The sequence below is a fragment of the Brienomyrus brachyistius genome, chromosome 4 (assembly GCF_023856365.1).
Source record: "Brienomyrus brachyistius isolate T26 chromosome 4, BBRACH_0.4, whole genome shotgun sequence".
Classification (NCBI taxonomy): domain Eukaryota; kingdom Metazoa; phylum Chordata; class Actinopteri; order Osteoglossiformes; family Mormyridae; genus Brienomyrus; species Brienomyrus brachyistius.
Window position 1 is genome coordinate 20,603,677 of NC_064536.1, and position 25,969 is coordinate 20,629,645.

The 25,969-nt window shown below is 44.9% G+C and overlaps 2 protein-coding genes across 5 annotated transcripts in view; one reads left to right on the forward strand and one right to left on the reverse strand.

The window, feature by feature from the left end:
- LOC125739605 (NACHT, LRR and PYD domains-containing protein 12-like) overlaps positions 1 to 25,969 on the reverse strand; it is a 728,681-nt gene that overhangs the window by 637,184 nt on the left and 65,528 nt on the right. The window lies entirely within an intron of this gene.
- The window catches only part of LOC125739627 (E3 ubiquitin/ISG15 ligase TRIM25-like), a 63,542-nt gene that overhangs the window by 5,591 nt on the left and 31,982 nt on the right, over positions 1 to 25,969 (forward strand). Inside the window, exons 4-6 of one of the 4 annotated variants that reach the window (XM_049009929.1) lie at positions 109 to 268; positions 635 to 694; positions 1,325 to 4,955. In XM_049009929.1, the coding sequence (XP_048865886.1) occupies positions 109 to 268; positions 635 to 694; positions 1,325 to 1,839 (735 nt within the window). In that variant the 3' untranslated portion in view covers positions 1,840 to 4,955. Of the gene's footprint in view, positions 1 to 108; positions 269 to 634; positions 695 to 1,324; positions 4,956 to 25,969 lie in introns of those variants that run through there. The other 3 variants (XM_049009931.1, XM_049009930.1, XM_049009932.1) reach the window with 3 other exon arrangements.

Below are 25,969 nucleotides of genomic sequence, written 5' to 3' on the forward strand. Positions count from 1 at the left end.
TTGTATATCACCTAGTCTGTCATTTGTCAGATGTTAATGGTCTTGTTCATTTGATTACAATACACATTTGTTTTGACAAAGTTGTTTAATCAGACTATGTGTCTGTAGAGGTACCAGGGTCTTCCTGTCACCCCAGAAGCTGGATTTGAACCCAAAATCTCAGTCTCTTCACGCTGCTCTTTGGAGAATGTGTGGACTGTGGTCTCTGAACTGAAGGATCAACTGGAGAATGTTTGCAAAAATAAAACTACAGAGATCCATCATGCAGGTTAATACAGTAAATAAATACATTGTTAACACAGACCATGCAGAGAGTGTGCAGTACAGTCAGCCTCACATTTGTGTGACCAAATCCGATTCAGTTTTCAAAGTTTAAAACTCTGTAAAAACCAGTGGAAAAGCTCCACATTCTACAGGCTGCAAAACCCAGATCACATGAATCATGTTTCTTCTAAATTATACAATGAAAAAACCTGTATTATGTGTAACAATCATTTGCAGTTTGTGAAACTGCCTGTTATTGTCCCTCATAATGATAATACCCTACTGCTGGTGTCTCCACAGTGAGTGACGTCCATCTCCCACAAGTAAATTCCTTTTACTCACATCCCTGTTTCTCTCTCTCTCCTTCTAGTTACCAAAGACACCGTCCTACCAGTATTAGTGCCCATGACCAGATCAGAATTCTTACAATGTGAGTCTGTTCACACACGCTTCTCTCTCCCTGTATGAGCTGGAGTGTTTTATTGTGTATTATTGTGTTTTATTGTGTTTCATTTCCTTCTGCTAGTGTAGTTTCTCTTTCTCTGTCCCGCTGCCTCCTGGTCTTTCACATTTACATGAGCTGTTATGTCAGGAGCCTTTAAATTTGTTTGCAATACAACAGCTGATGTTTAGTATTATTTTGCTCATAATGAGGCATCCATGTTGAGAATATTACACTTTTTTTTACTTTTTCAGTGGTTACATAAATAAATTGCTCTAAAATGTATGTTCTGTTCAGTACAAGAAATCATACAACACAATATCCTCACATAAAATCCTTTCTAAAAATTATACCTATGAGCTGCAATGGGCAGAAATCCAAGTCCTGGGTTGTTTCCTACCCAGCGCCCATAGCCTCTGGGATGGGCTCCGGACCCCCGTGACCCTGAATAGGACAAGCGCTTACAGAAAATGGATAGATGGATCTTTATTGAAAATTAAAATAGAATTTAGCTGTACATTTCAAAGCATTAAAACATTAAACAGAAGTGGGCACTTTTTTGTTATGTGAGGAGTGAATGAGACCAAACCTTCACCTTCTGATCTTCTCCTCCATCAGATTCCTGTCAGCTCACTCTGGACCCCAACACAGCAAACGAAGAACTTCATCTGTCTGAGGGGAACAGAGTGGTGACATGGAAGAGAGAGACACAGTCATATCTTGGTCACCAGGAGAGGTTTGATTCACGCCTCCAAGTGCTGTGTACAGAGGGTCTGACTGGGTGCTGCTACTGGGAGGTTGAGTGGAGCGGGGGATGGGTTGGAATAGCTGTCACATACAAAGGGATCAGCAGGAAGGGATGGGGTGACAACAGCAGGCTTGGATGCAATGACAAGTCCTGGTGTTTGTACTGCTCAAGCTCCAGTTACTCATTCTGGCACAATAATGTGCAAACTGCAATATCTGCCCCCCCCTCCCCCAGGATAGGAGTGTACCTGGATCAGGGGGCAGGAACTCTGTCCTTCTACAGCGTCTCTGACACAGTGACCCTCCTGCACAGGGTCCAGACCACGTTCACTGAGCCTCTCTATCCTGCATTTTATCTTTGCAGCAGTACAGCCAAATTGTGCTGATTACGTTAACAGTCTGTTAAATGTATCCTATAAAATTAACTAAACAACTAACATTAGAAAACATGACTGCTGGCCAGCACTGGGAACATCCTGGATGGAACAGCCTTGTTTTTGTCACAGGTATATGTTATTAAATAGTAATTTATATTTTTAGCGAGATAAAAATCTGCATAAATTCAGTAATAGCGATGCTTTTGGCATGTGAAGTACCAGTATAAATTATTAACAATGATTACATTAATGCAGAGAATCCCTAACTTATGCAGATCATGGATTTTAACCAGTTAGAATTTGGAAAACCAAAAAATAAATCATAACTTTGCAGTAGTTTGCACTGTTTCCTTACCCTGACTTTCATTCTCCATATTGCCATTATTTAAATATACCGTAACCCTGCATAGCGTGCTCACAAACCTTGTGTGTGTTATTGTAAATAGTTGTATATAATTAGCATGTATTGTGTTATGGTGCTGCAGCGTCTGCTGTAGTGATAAATGTTATGTGTGTATATAGTGAGTGACTGTGCTCACCATGTGTTGTTGGGGTGGTCAGGGTTGTCAGCACTAGTCAGCAGAGTGAGTGGTTGATGTTTGTACTTGGTGTTTGTTCTCATTGTGACAAACACTGGTGTCGGATGTGGGATGCCAAAGCAGCCCCGCTGGTGCTACTGGAACACACACACTTCTCAAAATTGTTTGGCAAGCCTGCTTCAGCCTGGCAGACCTGAAGGCGGCTGTGAAGTGCTGCTTGGGGGACGATGGCGGCAATAAGACAGTGAGGAACCGCAAGCTCCCCGGCAAGAGGCTAGTCTGCTGATGCAGTGAGGAGAAGGGACACCGGACGTACCTCTGCCAAGAAGCTCACAACAGAGCCACCGGGAGACCAGCTGAGAGTGGCTCAGTGAGACAGTGGCTCACATCCCTTGATGCACCCTGATCCTGTGTAGTGCACCTTTAAGCCATTCCTGCTAACCAGCCGGGCAACTACTGGAGAAAAAGTGGGATCTTCTGCAACCTCCGACTGCTTACCAGCGAGCCAGCGAGGTCTCACAGTACACTAGCTGTGAGAAGCCACATTGCAGCCCCTGCTGCATGTGCCACCACCAGAGGTAGCAGGCAGAGGCAGTGTTACTCGCTGCCACACCTTGGAGGCCCAGCTGGCCCGGGAGCACCGCGGGAATGCCAGTACCAGCAGAACTTGGAGCAGCTGTGTGAGCCCACAGAACAGGAGTAGCAGGAGCTGCACTATAAGTGCGTCAACTGCAGGGCGTGTGACTCCGACCGCCAGAAACAGCAGGATGAGTCAGCAGAAGTGGCGCAATTCGGATAGAAGGAGACGTGTTGCAGTTTTGAGGCCCAGCCAGCTCAGGAACGCCGTGAGCTGGACAGCCTGCAGGAGCAAGGTGAGCAGGACCAGGAGCAGCGCGGCCAGTGCCAATGCGACCTGGATGGACTGTGTGTGGCTACCTGATCGGGGGAGCAGGAGGGTCAGCAGATTCCCATCAAGCCTTGTAAGACAAAGGGCCGGTGCCTGGGAGGACCTACAATGTCAGTACCTGCCAGCAGTCCAGCATCGGCCAGCCTCCTGGTCTCCTCAGCCTCACCAGCACTCGTGAGCGGATGGTTCCCCTCATCATCGGAGATGGTGCACCAGTGGCTGCCACCAGAACTTTTGGACTTCCAGTTCCAGTGTTGAGGTGGGGGTTGGGTGTGGTGGTTTCTGGGATGGTTGACCTTTGGGGAGGGGATGTGTAATGCTGGGAAAATGGCTCCACGTAACAGAGCCCATTTCCATTTCCCGGCGTACTTGCAAGCCTTGAATGTGTTAATTTAAATAGTTGTGTGTTAACATGCTTTGTGTTATTGTGTTGCAGCATCCGCTGTATTGATAAATGTCATGTGTTGTATATAATGTGAGCCTGTGCCCACCCATGTATTGTTGGGGCGGTCAGGACAGTCAGCACGAGCCAGCAGAGGGTGAATGGGTTGATGTTTGGGGTTTGTGCTCCTATTGCAATAAGGCTGCCTCGTCTGCTTCCTGCCACCACGATACAGTACCTTGGCCTGTCAGTTATTACAACATAATATGTAAAACTGTGCCCCATGCTTCCTGCAATAGGCTCCCTGAGCTATACTGTATAAAATGCTTATATAAAGTGGATGGACATTTATACCCAACACATTGTTATTAACAACGATTGTTATTAGCAAGGGGCACTTGCAGTGCAGTATGTATGGATCCCTGCACTTAATTAGACTATTGAGAGCCAGTGAGCTTCACTGAACTAATTCATTCCCTTGTCTTAGTTAAACCACGGGCATGTTTAACAAATTAATTCCTTGGCATTAGTTAGATCGTGGTCACATTTTATTCATTTGTTCCTGTGATATATTAAAACGTGGGCACATTTTACCGCATAGCCTGCTTATTGCCTTATGCATCGTGGGTACAAATTAGCATAATTAGTAAAAGCAGATGAGGAGACTTTGTTAAACGTCATGAGCAGACCTCCGTAGTCTTCTGAAAGTGTTAGTGCAGAGCAAGTCCTCAAAGTCAGACACAGTCAAGGAAAGGTGGGGAAGCCTCTTCATCATCCCACAGTGCAGCCGATAGCCCTCCACAAACCACAGCTAGGGGTCCATTCTCCCATCAAGCACTTAAGTCAAAAATGCACTCAACATGTAAGAGTATTCTCCTCTCATCAGTGCAGACACACTACTGCACTTAACCCAGCGAAGAAGATGTGGCTGTGGAAGAAGTATAATTAATTCATCAACCAAGAATAGGGGAGCTCTTCATGATTTTGGCACCAAGCAAAACATGGAAAATGGATTACTTCATTTACAGTGGCAACCTTGTTGAAATCCGCAGAAACTCTTTAAAGTTTAACATGAACGCATGGTGGTAGCCTACTACGCTTATTTTTGGTCATTCTCACGAACATGAGAATCCTTCAACAATAAAATTAAATGTTATGGCGTAATACAGTATTTGAATTTTGTGCAGAGCAATTGACATTCGCTGAACTTATTAGATACATTAATATTAAGTAAATTATAGCTCTGATTTACTGATCCCTCAACCATTTTTCCAAAATAGGCACTACCCTAAGATCAAATAACATTTTCAGGATCTTTCCAGGATTTCTAAATCTTTCAGCTTTACTGCAAGTAACCCACAATAGACGATCAATTAGTATATAGATGTATGTTCAGTTGTTCAATCGTTATATGTGGTGAAATACTTGTGGTGTTACTACAGTACCCAGAGTTGCAGGTGTAATGGATTTTTGTTGGCAGACAACTCTGGTGTATATGTGCTCATGACATTGTATCGGAAGTCATCTTTACCCACCAAAGGACTGGCTACATGAAGAACACGAAAAATTTCAAAATTCAGTGCTCCAGAGCCTTTTGACTTCAGCCAGCCTGCGATGTGGCCGCTGTGGCTTTTTGCGATTCTGTATCGGCACTAAGCTGAACAAGGAAGAGGGTCCCAGTTAATGCCAGTTAACTCCTTATCATATGCAATGGGAATAGAAGTGGGGGCTGTTTTTCGTTCATTCACATTTGCAGACACAACTGAAGCTAATGACTATGAAGAGGTGATGAAAAAAATTAATGAGCACTTTATACCATGCAGGAACATGATACATGAACGAGCACTTTATACCATACAGGAACATGATACATGAACGAGCACTTTATACCATACAGGAACATGATACATGAACGAGCACTTTATGCCATGCAGGAACATGATACATGAATGAGCAATTTATATCATGCAGGAACATGATACATGAACGAGCAGGTTTCCACCAAAGTGTACAGAAGACAGTGAGTCAGTGGATGTGTTCATCAGCAGCTTGTATGAATTAACAGAGCATTGTGACTCTGCTGGGCTGAAAGAAGAGCAGGTAAGAGACAGAGTAGTGACTGGAATTGCCGACCGGGAAATCGCACTAAGGCTCCAAATGGGAAGTGAATCAACGTTAGACAAAGCCGTGCAGATGGCAGGACAGCCCAAGTTGATAAAGACACAGAATCCCAGCATGATAATGACAGACATCAGGGCAGTGCAGCAGCAGCCCAGAGGGGACAAGCAGCACAGTGGGGGGGGGGGGGAGGTAAGGCTGAATGAAAAAGGCCAGTGTGAAGACAGACAGGCCCAGAGACACCTGGTTCACAGTGTGGTAGGTCACACGCCCCACGTCTGTGTCCCGCTTACAACAAGCAATGTCAGAGATGCAACAAAACAGGGCATTTCGCTGTTGCCTGTAAGAGTCCAGCAGTGAGAGCTGTGGCTGTGCAGGACATGTTAGTCAATGAGGCTGAACCATTTTTCCTTGGCTGTGTAATGGGGCCCGATTCAGAGTCCATTTGGCAGGTGAATCTCGCTGTATGTGGGAAGACGATAACTTTTATAATAGACACTAGGGCAGACATAACCATTACCAGTCTACCACAGCACCCTCTACTGGTGAAAATGAGCAAACCGGTCCTGCCCTACAGCAAACTCCATACTATTTGAGGCTATTTTACGACATGTCTTTTGGGAAACACAATAAGTTAAATAAAACGATTCCAGAACACTCTGCGAGGTTGCAGCTCCGGTGACCCGCTACTACATAGAAGACCTGCTCATCCGTGAATCATCAGACCAGGAGGAACTGGAAGAGCCCTGGGAGTCCATCATCTGGTGAGGAAATCAGCCTGGTTCCCAGTGGAGTCACATTGGCTCGGGCTGCAGATGATTGGCTCTGAGGACAAGGTCACTATGTCTCTGAATATTGAGTTCTGAGGGACAATTCAGCCTGCTGCTTAAGTGCTGTGCTCAGCCGCTCAGCCTTCTGTGCCACGTGAAGCCGCTCAGCCTTCTGTGCCACGTGAAGCCGCTCAGCCTTCTGTGCCGTGTGAAGCTGCTCGGCCTGTTGCTTCTGTGCCATGTGACCTCACTCAGCCATTTCTATGCTGCACAAGACCATGCAGGCTACTGCTTCTTTACTGTGCGAAGTTGCTCCTGCCCCATGTTTTCTCCATGTTCTACAGAGGCACAATAGAGAGCATCCTGACCTGCTGCATTTCCGTCTGGTTCGGCAGTGCCAGTGCTGCTGACCAGAAGAGCCTGCAGCGGATTGTTAAAGCAGCTGGTAACGTCTCTCCCCTCACCGCAGGAGATCTTCCACAAGTGCTGCATCAGAAATGCCTCCCACATTGTGCTGGACTCCTCCCACCCCTCACATGGACTCTTCATGCTGCTCCCATCTGGCAGACGCTACCGCAGCATCAAAGCCCGATTGACCAGACTGCGAGAGAGCTCCTTCCCACAAGCCGTCAGACTCCTCAACATGCTGAATAACTCAACTGTGAACCGTGACTTTACACCTCTGCACTTTACACATCACTGTTTTAAAATGCACATGCTGCCATAGAAAGAACTCTGTCCTTTTGGCTTAGAAGGACAAACTTTAAGAGAGGCAGTGACATCTAAAATATCCTGGCAAGTGGAGTACAAACGTGAAGTTAGCTCCTCCATATCAGCACAGTGAATATTCTCTAAACACGGCCCAACAGCATCATTATAAACACAGTTACAAATTTGGTAGCAGTAGAAGGCTTCATCTGTGGGAAACACTGGGAGCCGCACAAGACTTAGGGGCAGAACATGGAAGATAACTATCTATCAGAATGGGGGAATGATCAGAGAAATCGGCCTTGTGAACCGTCATATTAAAAACAGACAGACCATATGATAGTACAAGGTCTAAAGTACGGCCATGTTCTTAAGTTGGACCTATTACAGGTCAAAAGATTCAGTAAGATTCAGGAAGTCTTTAACTAGTGACTTAGGCGAGCAGCAAATATGTTTAAAATCACTCACATTCAAAACCTAGTCATATTTTGCCATAAAATAAAAAAATCTTTATTATAATTTGTTGGCCTGTAGATCACAGCAATAAATACCAGATGTAGGTGGTCCAATTCAAACATAATCACCTCAAAACTGTAATATAAAACTGCTGATAACTGTTTACCAATAAAAGTTCTCTTTAAAAAATAATCCGGCATTTCATAGCAGAACAAATATCGTAAACAGCTTGTCGATCACATACCAGTAAGGAGCAAAGATTTCCAGCAAAAATCACAATACAGACAAACAGCAACATGAGCTAATCATGGAAGACGGCCGGCCACACACACTGGCACCATCTTAGGAATGAGACGTCTTATCGTCTAAAACTGGAGAAACTTTGTCATTGACTTCATGCTGAAGGAGTTGGTGAGTCAGTGGGTGAATGACAGACACTCGTCTTCATCCACTCACTCACCAGCTCATTCAGAGCGAGAATGAGAGACCCAAGGGACTCGTTCACTGTGAACGAATTGGTCGGGAACTTTATACCATAAATGGAAGATTCCTGTATCAATAATTAATGAAGGATTGATGACTTTGTAATGTGGGCATGTGCAGGGTGTGTGTGTGGGGGGGCAAATGATAACTGACGATCAGATAAATGGCCCCCATCCTAAGCAGGGAAATTTACCAGTCAGCAGAATTTATCGAGGGGACCTTCCCCCGCCCCCGACCGACAATTTAGTGGTCTGACACCCACACAGAAAAGTCTATGCACATCGCTGAACTGATGAAATGTATTACATTATCACAAAATATGCTTCAAAGATCTTACATAAAAGCTACATCATCAGTTGTAGGCAGTCCCCAGGTTAAGAACGTTTGAATCATGGACAAGTTGCACTTACAAACGGAATGTCATGAAGCCTGTTATATTAACAATTTGAGTTAAATACAGGGGCGGCATGGTGGTGCAGTGGTTAGCACTGTTGGACATTTTCCAGAAACATTGGCCCCACAAAGCATCTACCATTGAAGTCTCCTCCTATCGTTCCCATGGAATCCTTGTCCTGCTTCCCCCTGGACGAAGGTACATCTGAGCCTCTTCTGCCAGGTTCAGCAACATCTTCATCCCCAAGAGTGCCAGGACACTGAATACTCTGCTGCCAATCTTACCCCCTACCTGTTCTTGAGTATATTCCCACCCCCCACCCGTCCCCCAAACACACTGCCACTAGTTACTTTAATATATTATTATCCATCCATCCATCCATCCATTTTCCAAACCGCTTAATCCTACTGGGTCGTGGGGGGTCTGGAGCCTATCCCGGAAGCAATGGGCACGAGGCAGGGAACAACCCAGGATGGGGGGCCAGCCCATCACAGAACACACTCACACACCAGTCACTCACACATGCACACCTATGGGCAATTTAGCAACTCCAATTAGCCTGTTTTTGGACTATGGGGGGAAACCAGAGTACCCGGAGGAAACCCCACGAGGACATGGGAAGAACATGCAAACTCCGCACACATGTGACCCAGGTGGACACTTGAACCCGGGCCGCAGAGGTGTGAGGCAACAGTGCTAACCACTACACCACCATGCCGCCCCCTATATTATTATCTATATATTCAATTCACTATATTTATTTCACGCCTTTATGCTGCTGTATTCATTGATTATATACACATTGCATGTATATAAGCCATTTAAACCATTGTTTCCAGCCCCATTTCACACTGTCCTTAACATTAAGTGCTGTGCAAACCTTCCCCTTGTCACTTCTGGTTTGATTATTGCACTTTGGTCCTGGGGGATGTTATTTCATGCCACTTTACACCTCTACATGGGTAGTATGACAGTAAAGTCTACTTGACTTGACCTGGCTTAACTCTGTGTGTGAAGCTGGCATGTTCTCAAGAGGGTTTTCTCCTTGTACATGTGATCAGCCAATTGGGATCTCTAAGCTGCCCTTAGTGTGTGATTGTGTGTGTGAGTGTCTGCTCTGCTATAAACTAGTATCCTATCCATCGTGTCCCCCACCCTGTGCCACCTGGGACAGGCTCCAGGCTCCCCACCCCCCTGTACAGGATAAGCAGTAATGGAGGACGGCTCCACACTGTTCCAAAGAAAGGGCGCTCCAGCTCCCTTCAGGACTTCAGACCAGCTCCTCTTCCTAAGTTTTTCCTCCACAAACACAGTTGTGCTACAGTTTTCTGAAAGAAGGGTATGACCTGAATAGGGATGTCGCAATACCAGTAATGCAGTAACTGGTACCAATAGCAATGGGATCGCAAGATGCTTGATACCCAATTCTACGCCACGGTTAAAATAATAAGAATAATAATAATTTTTTTAAAGTGATCCCATATACTTAATTGTCACGGGTACGCGGTCGGGCGAAGCGGGCAGGTGTAGAAGGAGCAAGCAGGCAAGCGGAATACGGGGCAAAACGGGAGTTTAATGGGGAAGTCCGGGAACCGGGGAAACAGGACGGCAACAGATACCAACAACATCAATGACGGACACTGGACTCGGGTAAGACACGGACTGAAATACACAGGACTGAGCAAATGAACTAGATACAGCTGGGTACAATCGGGAGAAAACACGTGGGTAGGCAGGGGGCGTGGCACACAGGAGGAGCCGACGAGCAGGGCATGACAGAACCCCCCCCCAAAGGCGCGCTTCACCGGGCGCGCCAGGGAGGAGGCGACAGACGGGACACGGGAACCGGGACCTGGAGCAAAAAAAACAGAACCATCAACGAGAGACAGGAAACAGGACCGAGGCACAAAACACAGCCAGGGACAAGACAACGGACAAAACCTGACAGAGGGTCGGGAAAGCAGAGAGACAGACCAGGAAGGGAGACACAGCGGGAACAAGAGGAACAAAGGGGCCAGGAGTGCAAGGCGGGTACACCGGGGCACAAGGAACAGAGACGGGCGGAACGAAAGGGCGAGCAGAAAACAAAGGGGCAGAGACAGGCGGGACAAAGGCAGGGGCGTAGGGAGACAAGGAGGGGGAACAAAGGGGAGCCCAAGCGGGTGACGGGAGGCAGCCAGAGGGGCCGCAGGCGGCCGGGAGGCCGGAGCCAGAGGGGACCTCGGAGGGGCCGAGGAGGCAGGGCGAGGGACCCGCGGAGGGGCCAGGGAGGGAGCAGGAGGGAGCACCGGGGAAGGGGACGAGGGAGCAGGAGGGGCCCACGGCGAAGGCCCGGAGGAGGGGGGAGCCGCAGCAGGCGGCGACGTCTGGGGGAGGGCCGGAGGTAGGGGCCCCGCAGGCAACCGAGGAGCCGCCGTCGGGGAGCCCGCAGGCGACCGACCAGGCTCTGGAGAGGGGAGCGAGGCAGGGCGACGAGGCCTCGGAGGGGGACCCGCAGGCGACGTCCAACCCGGAGGGCCAGGACCCGCAGGCGCCAGCCGAGCCAAAGCGCAGGCGAGGGAGGGCGAGCCAGGGGGCAGGGCGGGCGGGACCCCAGCCCTGCGTCTGTGTCCCCTTCCCCTGCGGGACACAGACAGGCCGACCCTAGTTCGGGGTCGATGTCGCCAGGGCGAGGGACAAGGGGTTACAAGTTCTGTCCCCGAGGGGTCCCATTCCAGCTCCTCCACCTCCGAAGAGGGAGGAGCCAAGATGGAGTTGTCCGGGACCACCTCGGGGACTAGGACAGGGACTGGAGCTGCTGCAGGCGGAGGGGGCGCCGGGACAGGAACACGGTCAGGCTGCCGGGGCATCAGCCCGGGAGCTGCAGGTTGCTGCAGTGGGGGCGCCTGCGCAGGCGGCGGCGGCTGCACGGGAGCGGGGTCCGCCGGCAATGGCGGCTGCACGGGAGCGGGGTCCGCCGGCAATGGCGGCTGCACGGGAGCGGGATCCGCGGGCGGCAGGAGCGGAGGGAGCTCCTTGGGTCCGGCCGTTGCAGCGAGCAGCGGAGGGAGGTCCTCTGTATCGGCGATCGCCGGTTTCCTTCTCCTTCGCTGGCGCCTAGCGGTGGCGGGAGGCGGCGCGACGTCCGTAAAAACGGACGGCGGAAGAAAGGCCTCCGGCTCCGGGTAAGGGTAGAAGAAGGGCTCCTCGTCCCCGTCCTCACTGGAGAACCAGTACTTCCACACGGGATCGGGGTCGCGTGTGGTCAGCCTCCGGGCTGGAGGTAGGGCGGGTACTTCCCTCTCGTCCCCTGTCGGGAGCCAAAGCCTGGAGAGCGAGCAGGCGCCGAGACGGATCGTCTCCTGCGGGACTCTCCTCCTCCCTCTCCGCTTCTTTTTGGGGTCCGTCATTCTGTCACGGGTACGCGGTCGGGCGAAGCGGGCAGGTGTAGAAGGAGCAAGCAGGCAAGCGGAATACGGGGCAAAACGGGAGTTTAATGGGGAAGTCCGGGAAACGGGGAAACAGGACGGCAACAGATACCAACAACATCAATGACGGACACTGGACTCGGGTAAGACACGGACTGATATACACAGGACTGAGCAAATGAACTAGATACAGCTAGGTACAATCGGGAGAAAACACGTGGGTAGGCAAGGGGCGTGGCACACAGGAGGAGCCGACGAGCAGGGCATGACACTTAAACATAAACCCCTTTATTAAAACATTTGAACATTATAAAAATTTCTGTAAATTAAAGGAAGAACAGTACTGACCACGATACGGTCTGTGCTTTACGTGCTAACAGTGCGATGATTCGTAGATCCCGCTATTAATGGCATCATTTTTCATGGCGTTTTAAACAGTTGGAAGCTGTAGTTTTGTAATATTTCTTAGCACTTAGGTCTTATTTGTGGCTCATTAGACCGGTCAGGCACACAGTACTGTCCAACTGCTTTCTGTGGATGTGTTGCTACGGTGTTTTTATGTGCAAAATACAGCGTATTGTGTTATCAACTGATATTGCTAACAAGGGCTAAAAGTTAACTGGTCTTGAACGGGGGCTGTCATGCCAAATCTCTTCCGCCGTCCGAATTCATCACATCAACAAAAGCTGTTCTTTACAAGGTGCATTTTTATTAAGTGGTATTAAGAAATCGTTTATGTTTACCTTGATAGGACAACCGACGTTTTATTAGTTGTTAATCCTAACCACTCCAGCAAGAGTCCATACTGTATCAATAAAATATGCTTACAAGTTTATTCAAACTTTTTTAATTATCATGAAATTGTCAGCATTTAGCTTGTAAGTTCAACGCTAGTTGTACCATCAAGCTAAATGTAAACGATTAGCCATGTGCAGTTTTTCCTATGCTTGTGGGCATCTTCAGTATGTAAGGATGGATGGAGTTAACATTATGAAACCAGATGACATCTCAGTGGGAGTCAGGGCCCTGCTGGGAATCTATTTTATCTTTGGAGTTACTGTAGATATACAGAAAATGTATAGAGGAGAATTTGTATGCAGTGCATGGTTGGTATAAAGTGAAATGTTAAAGTTCCAATAGGGGTCATCAAAATGGCAAAATGGCCCGAACTGCAATGAATTGAAAATAAACTGGAATTATACCAATACTGATAGACAGACATTTTGTCAGCTGCGTAACTGTGATTATTTAGAGACAGTATATTGAATATTTCTTAATTGCATTGTTTGATTGATATTGACATTCAATATTATGATGTTTATTTATTCCTGTGTAAAATTTTGTATTTATTGTATTTTCATTCTGTTTATTTTTGATAATTATAAATGTTCAACCCTCAATAATTATCGTTATACTTTTTTGAAAGTCTGATATGTAAATGAAACCTCGCTTAAAGTCGTCTCCTGTTTCATCATCCTCATTTATTATTATTATCATTATTATTATTATTATTATTATTATTATTACTACTACTACTACAACTACAACTCTTCTGTATAGTTTCGTCAAGCTTATCTTTCTCCTCCTCGGCTTGGCAGAAGCTGGTCATGTTAAATTAGGCTTTTATATTTTAACTTGGTATTTTAAAATAAATATCTAGAAAAAAAAGTTTCATTACTACTTCCTGGAAAATGTCTGGCTCTCCTTCCTGAGACAGATACACTGCCAGCACAGAAACAGAAACAAAATGAAGAAACCTGACATTTATCATGTGGATTATGTTGAAAAATGTAAAATTCAAGTCTGTGGGCTGACAGTGATCATAAAAACTGTCTGTCTAAACCTGACACAGTCTGTCTATAACTGCATGTTACGCCTGACGCCACGTGACAGCCTGAAACCCCATCAGCTGTCTGCTGTAAATCTGCTTCATTTGGGGAAAAAAGCAAATAAGAGACTAACAAAATCTAAATGGACACAGAGGTTAATTCTCAGTATAACTGCTCTCTCCTACCAGTCTGTCAACTACATAATTTCTCTTTTCATCCATTCAAGGTTGTGTGAGACTGGAACCTCTTGTAGAAGATGCCCAGGATGGGCTGCAGACACATTGCAAGGCACACTCACACTCACACACTCACACTCACACACTCACACTCACACACTCACACCCACACACTCACACCCACACACTCACACTCACACACTCACACCTACAGACAGTGACTCCAAATCACAGATTTTCAGCGGTGGGGGGAAACTGGAGAACCTTGAGGTGAACATGCGAACTCCACACTCACTGAGCCGGGGTGGAGACTCGAACCCCAGTCCCTGAGGTACGAGGAAACAGTGCTGATTACTGCGGCAACGCGCCCCCCCCCCCCCCCCTAATTTCTCTTTACAATATTAAATTGTAGCATTATTTCTGGTTTGGGTAAAAAACAATATCAGTAACTTTTATGCTCATTAAAGCTAAATAAATGTTTACAGTGAGTACAGTGTGTATAATGTACTATTTTGTTCATAAACCACAGATCCAGTATTTGCCCAGTCTGTTCTTCTCAGTCTGGCCTCAGTCCAAACCACACCTACTGCAGCCTGAGAAGCAGGAAGCTCCTCCCACTCTCACAAAAAATATGAACAAAAAGGAAATTAAACTACTCAGTGTTTCTTTGTAAAAGGTACTGATGGTGTAGGTTGTACACAGAAGTATAAAACCAGCCTTTAGTCTCGGCGGCCAGTAGGCAGAGCAGGCTGAGGCATTTAAACACCTGGGCACAGTTATGGACACCTGCACTTATTGGATCTGTTCTCACCTTAATATCATATGCTGGTAAATCTCTCTTACAGTCAAACCTACATCAGTCTTTCTCAGGTTGTTAATCAGGCCAGATAACAGGGTCAGCTCAGCCTTCACCGCTGGAGTCGTTCTCTCGGTCAGTCTCTAGGAAAGTCTGCCTTTGATTGGCAGAACTGTGTCAGACAGAGAGATGACAAGCCATCGTATTATTCAATGAACTGGATTCATTGAACTCCCCATGCCTGTATTCCCACTTGCCTCTCCCTCCTACTGATGCTGCCATAGCCATATCTGCCGGAGCTTGCACATTGCACTTCATATTGCACTCACCTAGCTTTTAGCACTGCCAATAGCCTCCTCTACTTTGCCTAATTGTACATTTTATTTCCCCTACTCCTCCTGGGGGGTGATGCCTGGAGACCTCAATCTATCAAGATATCCAGCACACCCGGCCACATGTGACGTCGCCACCACCAGTGACGTCCCGGCATCCAGCTCGCCGTTCTCATCTTCCATGTATGACCTTACCTCTGGTTGCCTGGCGATTGGAGGAAGACTCGGCATCGGCATTGGCTTGTCATCTTCCTTGCTCTCCAGTTATTTCCCAAATCTTAATTGGGACAATGTGACTTGGCGCTTCCCCATCTCTGGCACTTAACCATCTCTCTATTTGACTATCCCTGCCGGCCCCTGGAGGATGGGCTCCCCCTTTGAGTCTGGTCCCTCCCAAGGTTTCTTCCTTCTAGGGAGTTCTTCCTTGCCACTGTCACCTCTGGCTTACTCACTGGGGGCTCTGGGTGCGGATGCTGTAAAGCGCTTTGAGACAATGTAATGTTGTGATAATGCGCTATATAAAAATAAATTTGTTGTTGTTATGTCTGTCTGTGTCCTTAGACAGTCTTAGTGTTTTGTTTGCCACACTTATAACTGTGTTTCACAGAGTATCACCTATCTTACCCTTCTCACTTAAACCATTATATAAATATGGATAAATATATATGTACAGCTACCCCTGCATACAAGCTCTCATGGTTAAATCAGCGGAATCGCGAAAATTAAATAATGTAAATAATGTCACCAGGTATCTCAGTGGGTCTCCTAACTATCAGAGGTTTTTTATTTCTTTATTTAACACCCCCCCCCTTTTACATTCCTCTGTTGGCTCTTATTTGATCTTTATGGTCCGTTAGCACTTATTTGTCTTGTACTATTCTGTGTCAAAAGACTGAATCAAGGTATATATTATCAATCCTGGAAAGCAGATCATTCCATTAATTTGTGTTTGTTATTTGTTAAGTCAATGTCTGTCTTACGTTAGTACAGTATTGGGTAGAAATAAATACATGCCTTTTATACAACTTCAGCCTCCGTTCATTGAGTCCTCACTATAGTCACTGACTGTGCAATCTGGCTCCTTAGCTCCGAAACCTCAAATCGCCTGAAATATCACGACACTCTCTCTCAACGGCCGTGAGAACAGCTTCCCTACTAGTCGTTTACGTTACCTGGTGATGTAGCTCCGTGGACGAACATTCTAAGCCAGGTTACTAAACTATACTGATAATTATTGAATCCCATTTAAGTCTTACATTTACAGACTCACAGGGATTCTGCAATTGAGATTGAAGGAACCAACCATTCAGTGTAACAATTCGTTGATAATCATCATTAAATAATATTTAATTAAAATGTAATTAATTTCCCTACATATTGGTGGAGACATTAAAATTTACCTGAGCTAATTTTTCAACCCCAGAGAATTTACAGTGAGTCAGTGGGAGTGTGGATGATATTCCTGTCATGTGACAGGCATGAAAACGGAAGAATACAAACATTACAGAGGGTGAAAAACAAGGGGTATTTTCACACGTGGGGCCCCCCAGCCTGCTGCTGCCTGAGGAGCTGGGGGTCGTCGCCCCGCCCTGCAATATGCTGCCGAGGCAGGGAACAACCCAGTATGGGGGGGCAACCCATCGCAAAGTGCAGCCGTCTTTGATTCTTGAAAAAAAAGACGTTTTCCACCTGCAGTACATAGGTCATCCACCAGAGGGCAGAATACAGGTATAGGATTATATACAGCAGGTTTTAAGGAAAGCGGTAATCCTATTACTGACGTAGAGGTCTTAGAAATATTGGTATCAAATATGATACATGTGGCGTTATAGAGTTAATTACTTGTGCAGTTATTTACTTACTTGTAAGGACTTAGTTCGGCTTTTAATGATTTTTTTTAATTTCCCGTGTTTTAAAGGAGGTCAGAGAGACGCCGATTGCTAATTAGCTTGTCGATTGTCAGGTGTAGCAGTTCACAGGTTTAGTTAGGAAATTTTTATTCTTGTTTGTTGTATTTTGATCATTTATTCTAACGTGTATTACTGATTTATAAGTTTTGTTTTTAACTCTATGGATATTTTTTGCTTTCGCTGTTATGTCTCCCGTCTCCTTTACATGGTTATTATATATGCTGATTTAATCTAATCGTGTCAGTGAAATTACAGTAAAGTGTATTTGTTTAATTATATTATGTTTTACGTTACTCAGTTACCTCACTTATGCTTTGAGCAGCGCTGAACCAGGACATTAATAGGATAGAATAGGAAGCTTTTATTGTGAATATACAGGCAGAAAATACAATATACAGACAGAAATATATAAAATGTACATATACAGGGGAGAGAAAAGGCCCCCCACCCATCAGGCTTACATTTCATTACATTTTATTTTATTCAGAATCAGAATTCACTTTATTGGTACGACTGCATTTACTATGAATTTGTTCTGCCATTATTGGTGCATTAACAGACAACATAGAACAAAAGTCAGAGAAAAACAGTCATTTTGCATGAGTTTGGCAAAGTGAACAAACATTTATTTATTTCTGTCTAACATACGTCACACTTCAGACAGAGTAAAAATGGTTATACTGGTTATAAAGCAGAGATTTTACCTTTTTGCCGCGGAGAAGCAGCGACATGTGACACTCTGATAAGGTAAAAATGATTCCTCCAGCACACAGTGAGCTATCCCAGCATGCACAGCGACACGGGCGAGTTTGGATAAACCCAAAACCCTGGATAGAGGGGTTCAGTGAATGAGGAGGTGAAGCTGTACAGGAGGGTCAGTCCATCAGAGGAGACTCTGTAGAAGGACAGAGTACCAGCCGCCCGGTCCCAGATACACTCCTACTCTGCGGGAGCCTGAGGGCTCTATGGGTATGACAGTCTGGTTATTATTGTGACAGACAAAGTAACTGACAGGAAGGCAGAACAGCATCCATGACTTGTCATTGTATCCAAGCCAACAGTCAGCACTGTCTCCTTTCCTCCCGATTCCTTTATAAGTCACTCCTATCCGGGCTCCATCTCCACTCCACTCAGCCTCCCAGTAACAGCGACCAGTCAGACTCTCTCTGCACAGAACCTGGTACCAGATGTCAAATCTCTCTGAATGATCAGGATATGGCTGCTTTGCCCCCCGTGTCACCTTCCTGTTCTCCTCTGACAGAGACAGGTCTCTGTTTGCTGTGTTGGGGTCCAGCGTCAGCTGGCAGGAGTCTGTAGGCAAGAGGAAGAGCGATTAATCCCATGACGAAGCCCAGCATCTCCATCATTATCACTGTCACACCTCACACACTCACTAACACAGAACTCGCTCCAATACACACATTTTATTCCCAATATACTCATGTAGCCGCCCGAGTCTGCGGCGCTCCGGCTGCCCCCTGCGCTGTGAGACACGCCGCGCTGAGAGACTCGCTGGGGACCCAACTGCACTTTAGCCTGCGCTCTATTATTCTGTACGATACATAAAATATAAAAATGAAGCAGGAATTCAAGTATGTGAAATACCTCAGAAAATGTCGGACGGCGCGCGACGCGGCGGGAAGACGCGCTGAAATGCTGCGCGTGCTAAATTAATAGCCTTAATTGCAGGTACATAAAATTATGAACAGCATTAATAAATCATGTTAAACATGAAATTGTACCACAAAATGTACCACTAGAACTTAGTTTGTCTTAACTTCAAAATAAGAACTTCCTTCAAACTCCTTCGGACAGATAACCCCCTCCAGCAGCGTGCAGCTCCGACTAGTGATGTGTCAGTCGCGAAGGAGCTCAAAAGATCTGGATCAGGTGTTGTGCCGAATTCTGCACCCCTGCCGTGAAATGCACCCCCTGTCGGGAGCGCGCACCGCTCTTTTCTTCTATTCGAAGTGGGAAAATACGTAGTTCCGTCAATCTAAATATGCAACAGAAATATTAAATTGCGTTTGCACATTTAGAAGACCATTGTCCCACTTCACGAAGGCTGCATTTAACCCATATAAAACTGATAAACTGTGACATGTAAACGATGAGCTCCGAACGAGAACGTAGGTGATTTATCTGTCTCGTCATCAGTTTACTAGTTTGAGAAGAAGGAAGTCCTTCGCTTTAAGAATCAAAGCAAATTACACAGTATTATTCCCTATACATATCTAGTAATTATCTTTTTCCACAATGAAGAGAGTGTTCTGGTACAGTTATCCGAAATACCTAAACAAAAAAGATATTTATCTTTATGACGGCTAATCTGGCAGGAACTTCATTTCCATTCTCCCCTTTTATTCCATCACGAAATGCTGCTATCAAGCGACATATTTAAAGAAATAGATAATAATTAATTAATTTCATGAATGCCATATCACGTGCAGCGCGGGGGTGAGGGGGGGGGGGGTGCATTTTACGGCAGCTTACTTGTTTCGTATTTAAGAAACTGGCTCAGTACCTGTGCTATTAGTACCTTACAAAGTTCGCTCTGTTTATTGATCTTGATCTATTGTGCAGGTTTATGAAAAGCATATTAGGAGGAGGTGAACTGACAGGAACATGCAGGGGTGGAAGGGGGTGTGTCCTTTAGCAAAAGGGTATGCACCCTTTTTAAATCTATCTGCTAAGATAACATTAGGGGACCTGCCATGAATTGCACCCCCTTTGAATTCTTGAAGCATTTTGGGATCTAATCACCGGAGACAGAGATACAGGGGGGTACCATTCACGGCAGGGTACCTGCCGGGAATTGCACCCCCTTTGAATTCTGGGTCTGAATGTCCTACATAAATGAAATTTGCTCAGGTAGTACACTTTGCCACACAGAGTGTACTGCCCAAAGCATTTTGGGATCTAATCACCAGAAACAGAGATACAGGGGGGTGCCATTCACGGCAGGGTACCTGCCGGGAATTGCACCCCCTTTGAATTCTGGGTCTGAATGTCCTACATAAATGAAATTTGCTCAGGTAGTACACTTTGCCATACAGAGTGTACTGCCCAAAGCATTTTGGGATCTAATCACCAGAAACAGAGATACAGGGGGGTGCCATTCACGGCAGGGTACCTGCCGGGAATTGCACCCCCTTTGAATTCTGGGTCTGAATGTCCTACATAAATGAAATTTGCTCAGGTAGTACACTTTGCCATACAGAGTGTACTGTCCAAAGCATTTTGGGATCTAATCACCAGAAACAGAGATACAGGGGGGTGCCATTCACGGCAGGGTACCTGCCGGGAATTGCACCCCCTTTGAATTTTGCAGGAAAATGGACATCCAATTTTTAATTATTTAGGTTCCCCTGAATCACAATGTTTTATGGAGTGATCTACAGTTAGACAGATACAGAGCGCTCCGTTATGTCAGGATTCCTTTTTCAAGAAATGTAAATATCAGTCGCTAAACTTGTCATGTATGTTTTGGTACCAAGTTTGCATCATGATTCACAGTTAAAATTACAGTTTGAACGCCAATGATCTTGGATGCCAAAAAAATGAATATGCTGCCTCATGACAACACATGTAATGCACTGTACCTACACAGATTATGAAACAGACCTTGCTGATGTCAAGTGGGCATGAAATGGGATATAATGTAGAAACTTAACTTAATGTTCTAGTTGTAATTATTCATTTCAACATTAAAGTTTTCCTATAGATATCATCTGAGATTCAATAGGCAAATTATTTTGTTAAGGCATAGAAACTTTATTAATAAATACAATTAACAATCCCAACAATGACTACAAACTAAACGCTTAATAAAATCAAAAGTTCACTTATTATTATGGATAATAATAATAATGTTAGAAAACAATTAGTTACATTGTCAAATAAATAAGTAATTAATCCTACATGAAACACAAAACTAATAAAATGACAATTCCTTATGTGCATGCTGGACAAATATAGTCCTGATCAATAGGAGGATTCTGCATGCAGTCATGGTGGTACCATCTGCTGCAAACATCACAGCAGACCTAAAGGGAAGGGAGAGTGTTTCCAGATGAAGAGATGAAGCTACTTCACTGAAAGGAAGATTTTTTCTAAGCCTTTTTTACAAGTTTTTACAAGGGGTGCCAATAATTGTGGAGGGCGCTGTACATATTTACTTGTGTTTTAGGACAGTACTTGTTATATGTAGGCAATAATCTTCCCTGAATTACCTATTCTGATTACATTAATTGCTTTGAATACTTAATGTGATAAGTGTTAACCATACTTTAATGGAAACACTCTCCCTTCCCTTTAGGTCTGCTGTGATGTTTGCAGCAGATGGTACCACCATGACTGCATGCAGAATCCTCCTATTGATCAGGACTATATTTGTCCAGCATGCACATAAGGAATTGTCATTTTATTAGTTTTGTGTTTCATGTAGGATTAATTACTTATTTATTTGACAATGTAACTAATTGTTTTCTAACATTATTATTATTATCCATAATAATAAGTGAACTTTTGATTTTATTAAGCGTTTAGTTTGTAGTCATTGTTGGGATTGTTAATTGTATTTATTAATAAAGTTTCTATGCCTTAACAAAATAATTTGCCTATTGAATCTCAGATGATATCTATAGGAAAACTTTAATGTTGAAATGAATAATTACAACTAGAACATTAAGTTAAGTTTCTACATTATATCCCATTTCATGCCCACTTGACATCAGCAAGGTCTGTTTCATAATCTGTGTAGGTACAGTGCATTACATGTGTTGTCATGAGGCAGCATATTCATTTTTTTGGCATCCAAGATCATTGGCGTTCAAACTGTAATTTTAACTGTGAATCATGATGCAAACTTGGTACCAAAACATACATGACAAGTTTAGCGACTGATATTTACATTTCTTGAAAAAGGAATCCTGACATAACGGAGCGCTCTGTATCTGTCTAACTGTAGATCACTCCATAAAACATTGTGATTCAGGGGAACCTAAATAATTAAAAATTGGATGTCCATTTTCCTGCAAAATTCAAAGGGGGTGCAATTCCCGGCAGGTACCCTGCCGTGAATGGCACCCCCCTGTATCTCTGTTTCTGGTGATTAGATCCCAAAATGCTTTGGACAGTACACTCTGTATGGCAAAGTGTACTACCTGAGCAAATTTCATTTATGTAGGACATTCAGACCCAGAATTCAAAGGGGGTGCAATTCCCGGCAGGTACCCTGCCGTGAATGGCACCCCCCTGTATCTCTGTTTCTGGTGATTAGATCCCAAAATGCTTTGGGCAGTACACTCTGTATGGCAAAGTGTACTACCTGAGCAAATTTCATTTATGTAGGACATTCAGACCCAGAATTCAAAGGGGGTGCAATTCCCGGCAGGTACCCTGCCGTGAATGGCACCCCCCTGTATCTCTGTTTCTGGTGATTAGATCCCAAAATGCTTTGGGCAGTACACTCTGTGTGGCAAAGTGTACTACCTGAGCAAATTTCATTTATGTAGGACATTCAGACCCAGAATTCAAAGGGGGTGCAATTCCCGGCAGGTACCCTGCCGTGAATGGTACCCCCCTGTATCTCTGTCTCCGGTGATTAGATCCCAAAATGCTTCAAGAATTCAAAGGGGGTGCAATTCATGGCAGGTCCCCTAATGTTATCTTAGCAGATAGATTTAAAAAGGGTGCATACCCTTTTGCTAAAGGACACACCCCCTTCCACCCCTGCATGTTCCTGTCAGTTCACCTCCTCCTAATATGCTTTTCATAAACCTGCACAATAGATCAAGATCAATAAACAGAGCGAACTTTGTAAGGTACTAATAGCACAGGTACTGAGCCAGTTTCTTAAATACGAAACAAGTAAGCTGCCGTAAAATGCACCCCCCCCCCCCCTCACCCCCGCGCTGCACGTGATATGGCATTCATGAAATTAATTAATTATTATCTATTTCTTTAAATATGTCGCTTGATAGCAGCATTTCGTGATGGAATAAAAGGGGAGAATGGAAATGAAGTTCCTGCCAGATTAGCCGTCATAAAGATAAATATCTTTTTTGTTTAGGTATTTCGGATAACTGTACCAGAACACTCTCTTCATTGTGGAAAAAGATAATTACTAGATATGTATAGGGAATAATACTGTGTAATTTGCTTTGATTCTTAAAGCGAAGGACTTCCTTCTTCTCAAACTAGTAAACTGATGACGAGACAGATAAATCACCTACGTTCTCGTTCGGAGCTCATCGTTTACATGTCACAGTTTATCAGTTTTATATGGGTTAAATGCAGCCTTCGTGAAGTGGGACAATGGTCTTCTAAATGTGCAAACGCAATTTAATATTTCTGTTGCATATTTAGATTGACGGAACTACGTATTTTCCCACTTCGAATAGAAGAAAAGAGCGGTGCGCGCTCCCGACAGGGGGTGCATTTCACGGCAGGGGTGCAGAATTCGGCACAACACCGGAACGAGAGGCATTTTTATCAAACAAAAACATCTCCGCGGCTCAGCGCTCCATGCGGCTCCGACTGCGACTTAAGTTTGTGTTAATGGCGTGTGAGCCACGCGACTGATCACGTGATGACTCAAAGGGCTGTGGGGGGGGGGGGGGAGTGTCGGCGGCGATGCGCGTGCTGTCGGTGTACAGGTACAGAGCACGAGGGAGGGAGAGGAGGAGAGAAAGAGGGAGTGTGGTGCGCGAATAATACGCAAGATGAGTGATAGTCGGACACGCGAAGCGGCATTTGGATGCATTTTAATATCTATGATAAGTCAAAGGCAGATGCACAGTTTGCAAGATGAAGCTGTCATTTCGAGCAGGATCCACAAACAACCTTCACAGACACTTAGGAACTGTGCATCCAACAGTTCAGATGGAAGGAAAAAGACAGGCTAGCGTGCCTGCTACTGCCAGAAGCCGGATCAGCCCGTCTAAGCTGAGGCACTTAGCCTTTCTGCGCCAAAGGAAATGTTAAGATGTTACATTGTTGGAAAGGTGAGAGATAGTTGTTATAGTGGATAGAACCTAAAATTGCTGGATGCTGGTGTTTTGCACGTTGTAATTTATTTATTATTTTTTAATTGTGATTTGTTATTTATGTTATTTGACCGTAATTAATAGATCAGGGACAAAAACAGATTTTCCACTTATATAATGTTCAATATCTTTTTATACCAAACATAATGTAAAATTATGGTATTGAGGAAATTATAAGGTTTAGTACACATATCAATCATGGGTCAAAACAGCACTGAATCTGGCTGAAGCAGAAGTAATAAAATGAAGAGTCATTTGGGAGCCGGAAGAGCCGACTCTACTTGGTGAGCTGAGCCAAATGATCCGACTCACTAAAAAGAGCTGAAATTCCCATCACTAGTGCAGACTGAGGAGACGTTCGGTGTCACAGCCAGTTTGGGGAGATTACGAGTGCTGTCTTAGGACAATACTAACAAATCTCAAAACAGTACTACTACAGAAGTTCCCAGACTCCCATTGTTATTTAAGAAAGTTGTTGCATATTTTAGCCCAAGAAATGAAAATAGAAAAAGCAGGCACACATCACAATAATTGTGTGAATGTTTTCATAAAGTAGGACTGACAATGTTAAGAATAAAAACATGCAAGCAAACTTACATTTCTGGACCCCTGGTCTGGTCCTGCACTCTCCACTGTGGTCCACACTATAGCAGAAGCAGAATGACATAGTGCTGCTGCATCCATTTATTTGATTGTTGTATTACCTCCACATACACGAGTCTATAGCAGGACAGACACACATTCTGTACTCACTTCAGTTTCTCCAGTTTACAGCTGGGATTCTCCAGTAGAGCAGAGAGCAGCTTCACTCCTGAGTCTCCTGGGTGATTGTAGCTTAGGTCCAGCTCTCTCAGGTGTGAGGGGTTTGACCTCAGAGCTGAATCCAGGGAAGAACAGCCTTCTTCTGTGACTCTACAACCTGACAGCCTGCAGAGAGACAGACAATATCTCTCCAATAAATAAAAATACCTCACCACTATGAGTATTACTTTTATGTAAATGTGACAACTTCAATAAAGCTTTCAGCAATTACATATTACAGTGTGGAATACGCAGTAATATTGACCTCAGTATCTCCAGTGTACAGTGTGAATCCCCCAGTCCAGCAGACAGCAGCTTCACCCCTGAATCCTGCAGCTCATTGTCACTCAGGTCCAGCTCTCTCAGCTGAGAGGAGTTTGATCTGAGAGCTGAAGCCAAAACTTCACAGCATGTCTCTGTGAGTCTACAGCTGTCCAGCCTGGAAAAGGAAACGTGTTAAGATATAAATACATACACGACACACAGGTATATCAAATAAAATATCAAAATAAAAATTTTAAGTACAATAACACATGTAGCATATAGCTGTTATTTGTCCTAGTCAGAAACACAAATAATTTTTACTTAACACTCCCCAGCCAAGACAAACCTGCTGTTTAATGACCTTACAGGGTGAGTTACCCTGAGACTCTGTAATATATGCAAAAGTATTTTTATAAAGCTCTGAGCAGCGCTGGGGCTCAGTGATCAGCACTACAGCCGACCCAGGGGTTCTAGGGTTTTGGGTTCAGTTCCTGCCTGGGATATGTGTAAGTGTACATGTTTATGTGGGGTTTGAATGTCCATCCATCCATCATCCAAACCGCTTATCCTACTGGGTCACGGGGGGTCCGGAGCCTATCCCGGAAGCAATGGGCATGAGGCAGGGAACAACCTAGGATGAAGGACCAGCCCATTGCAGGGCACACTCACACACCATTCACACAAAATTCACACACACACACACGCATTTATATGGGCAATTTCGTAACTCCAATTAGCCTCAGCATGTTTTTGGGCTATGGGGGGAAACCGGAGTACCCGGAGGAAACCCCACGACGACATGGGGAGAACATGCAAAC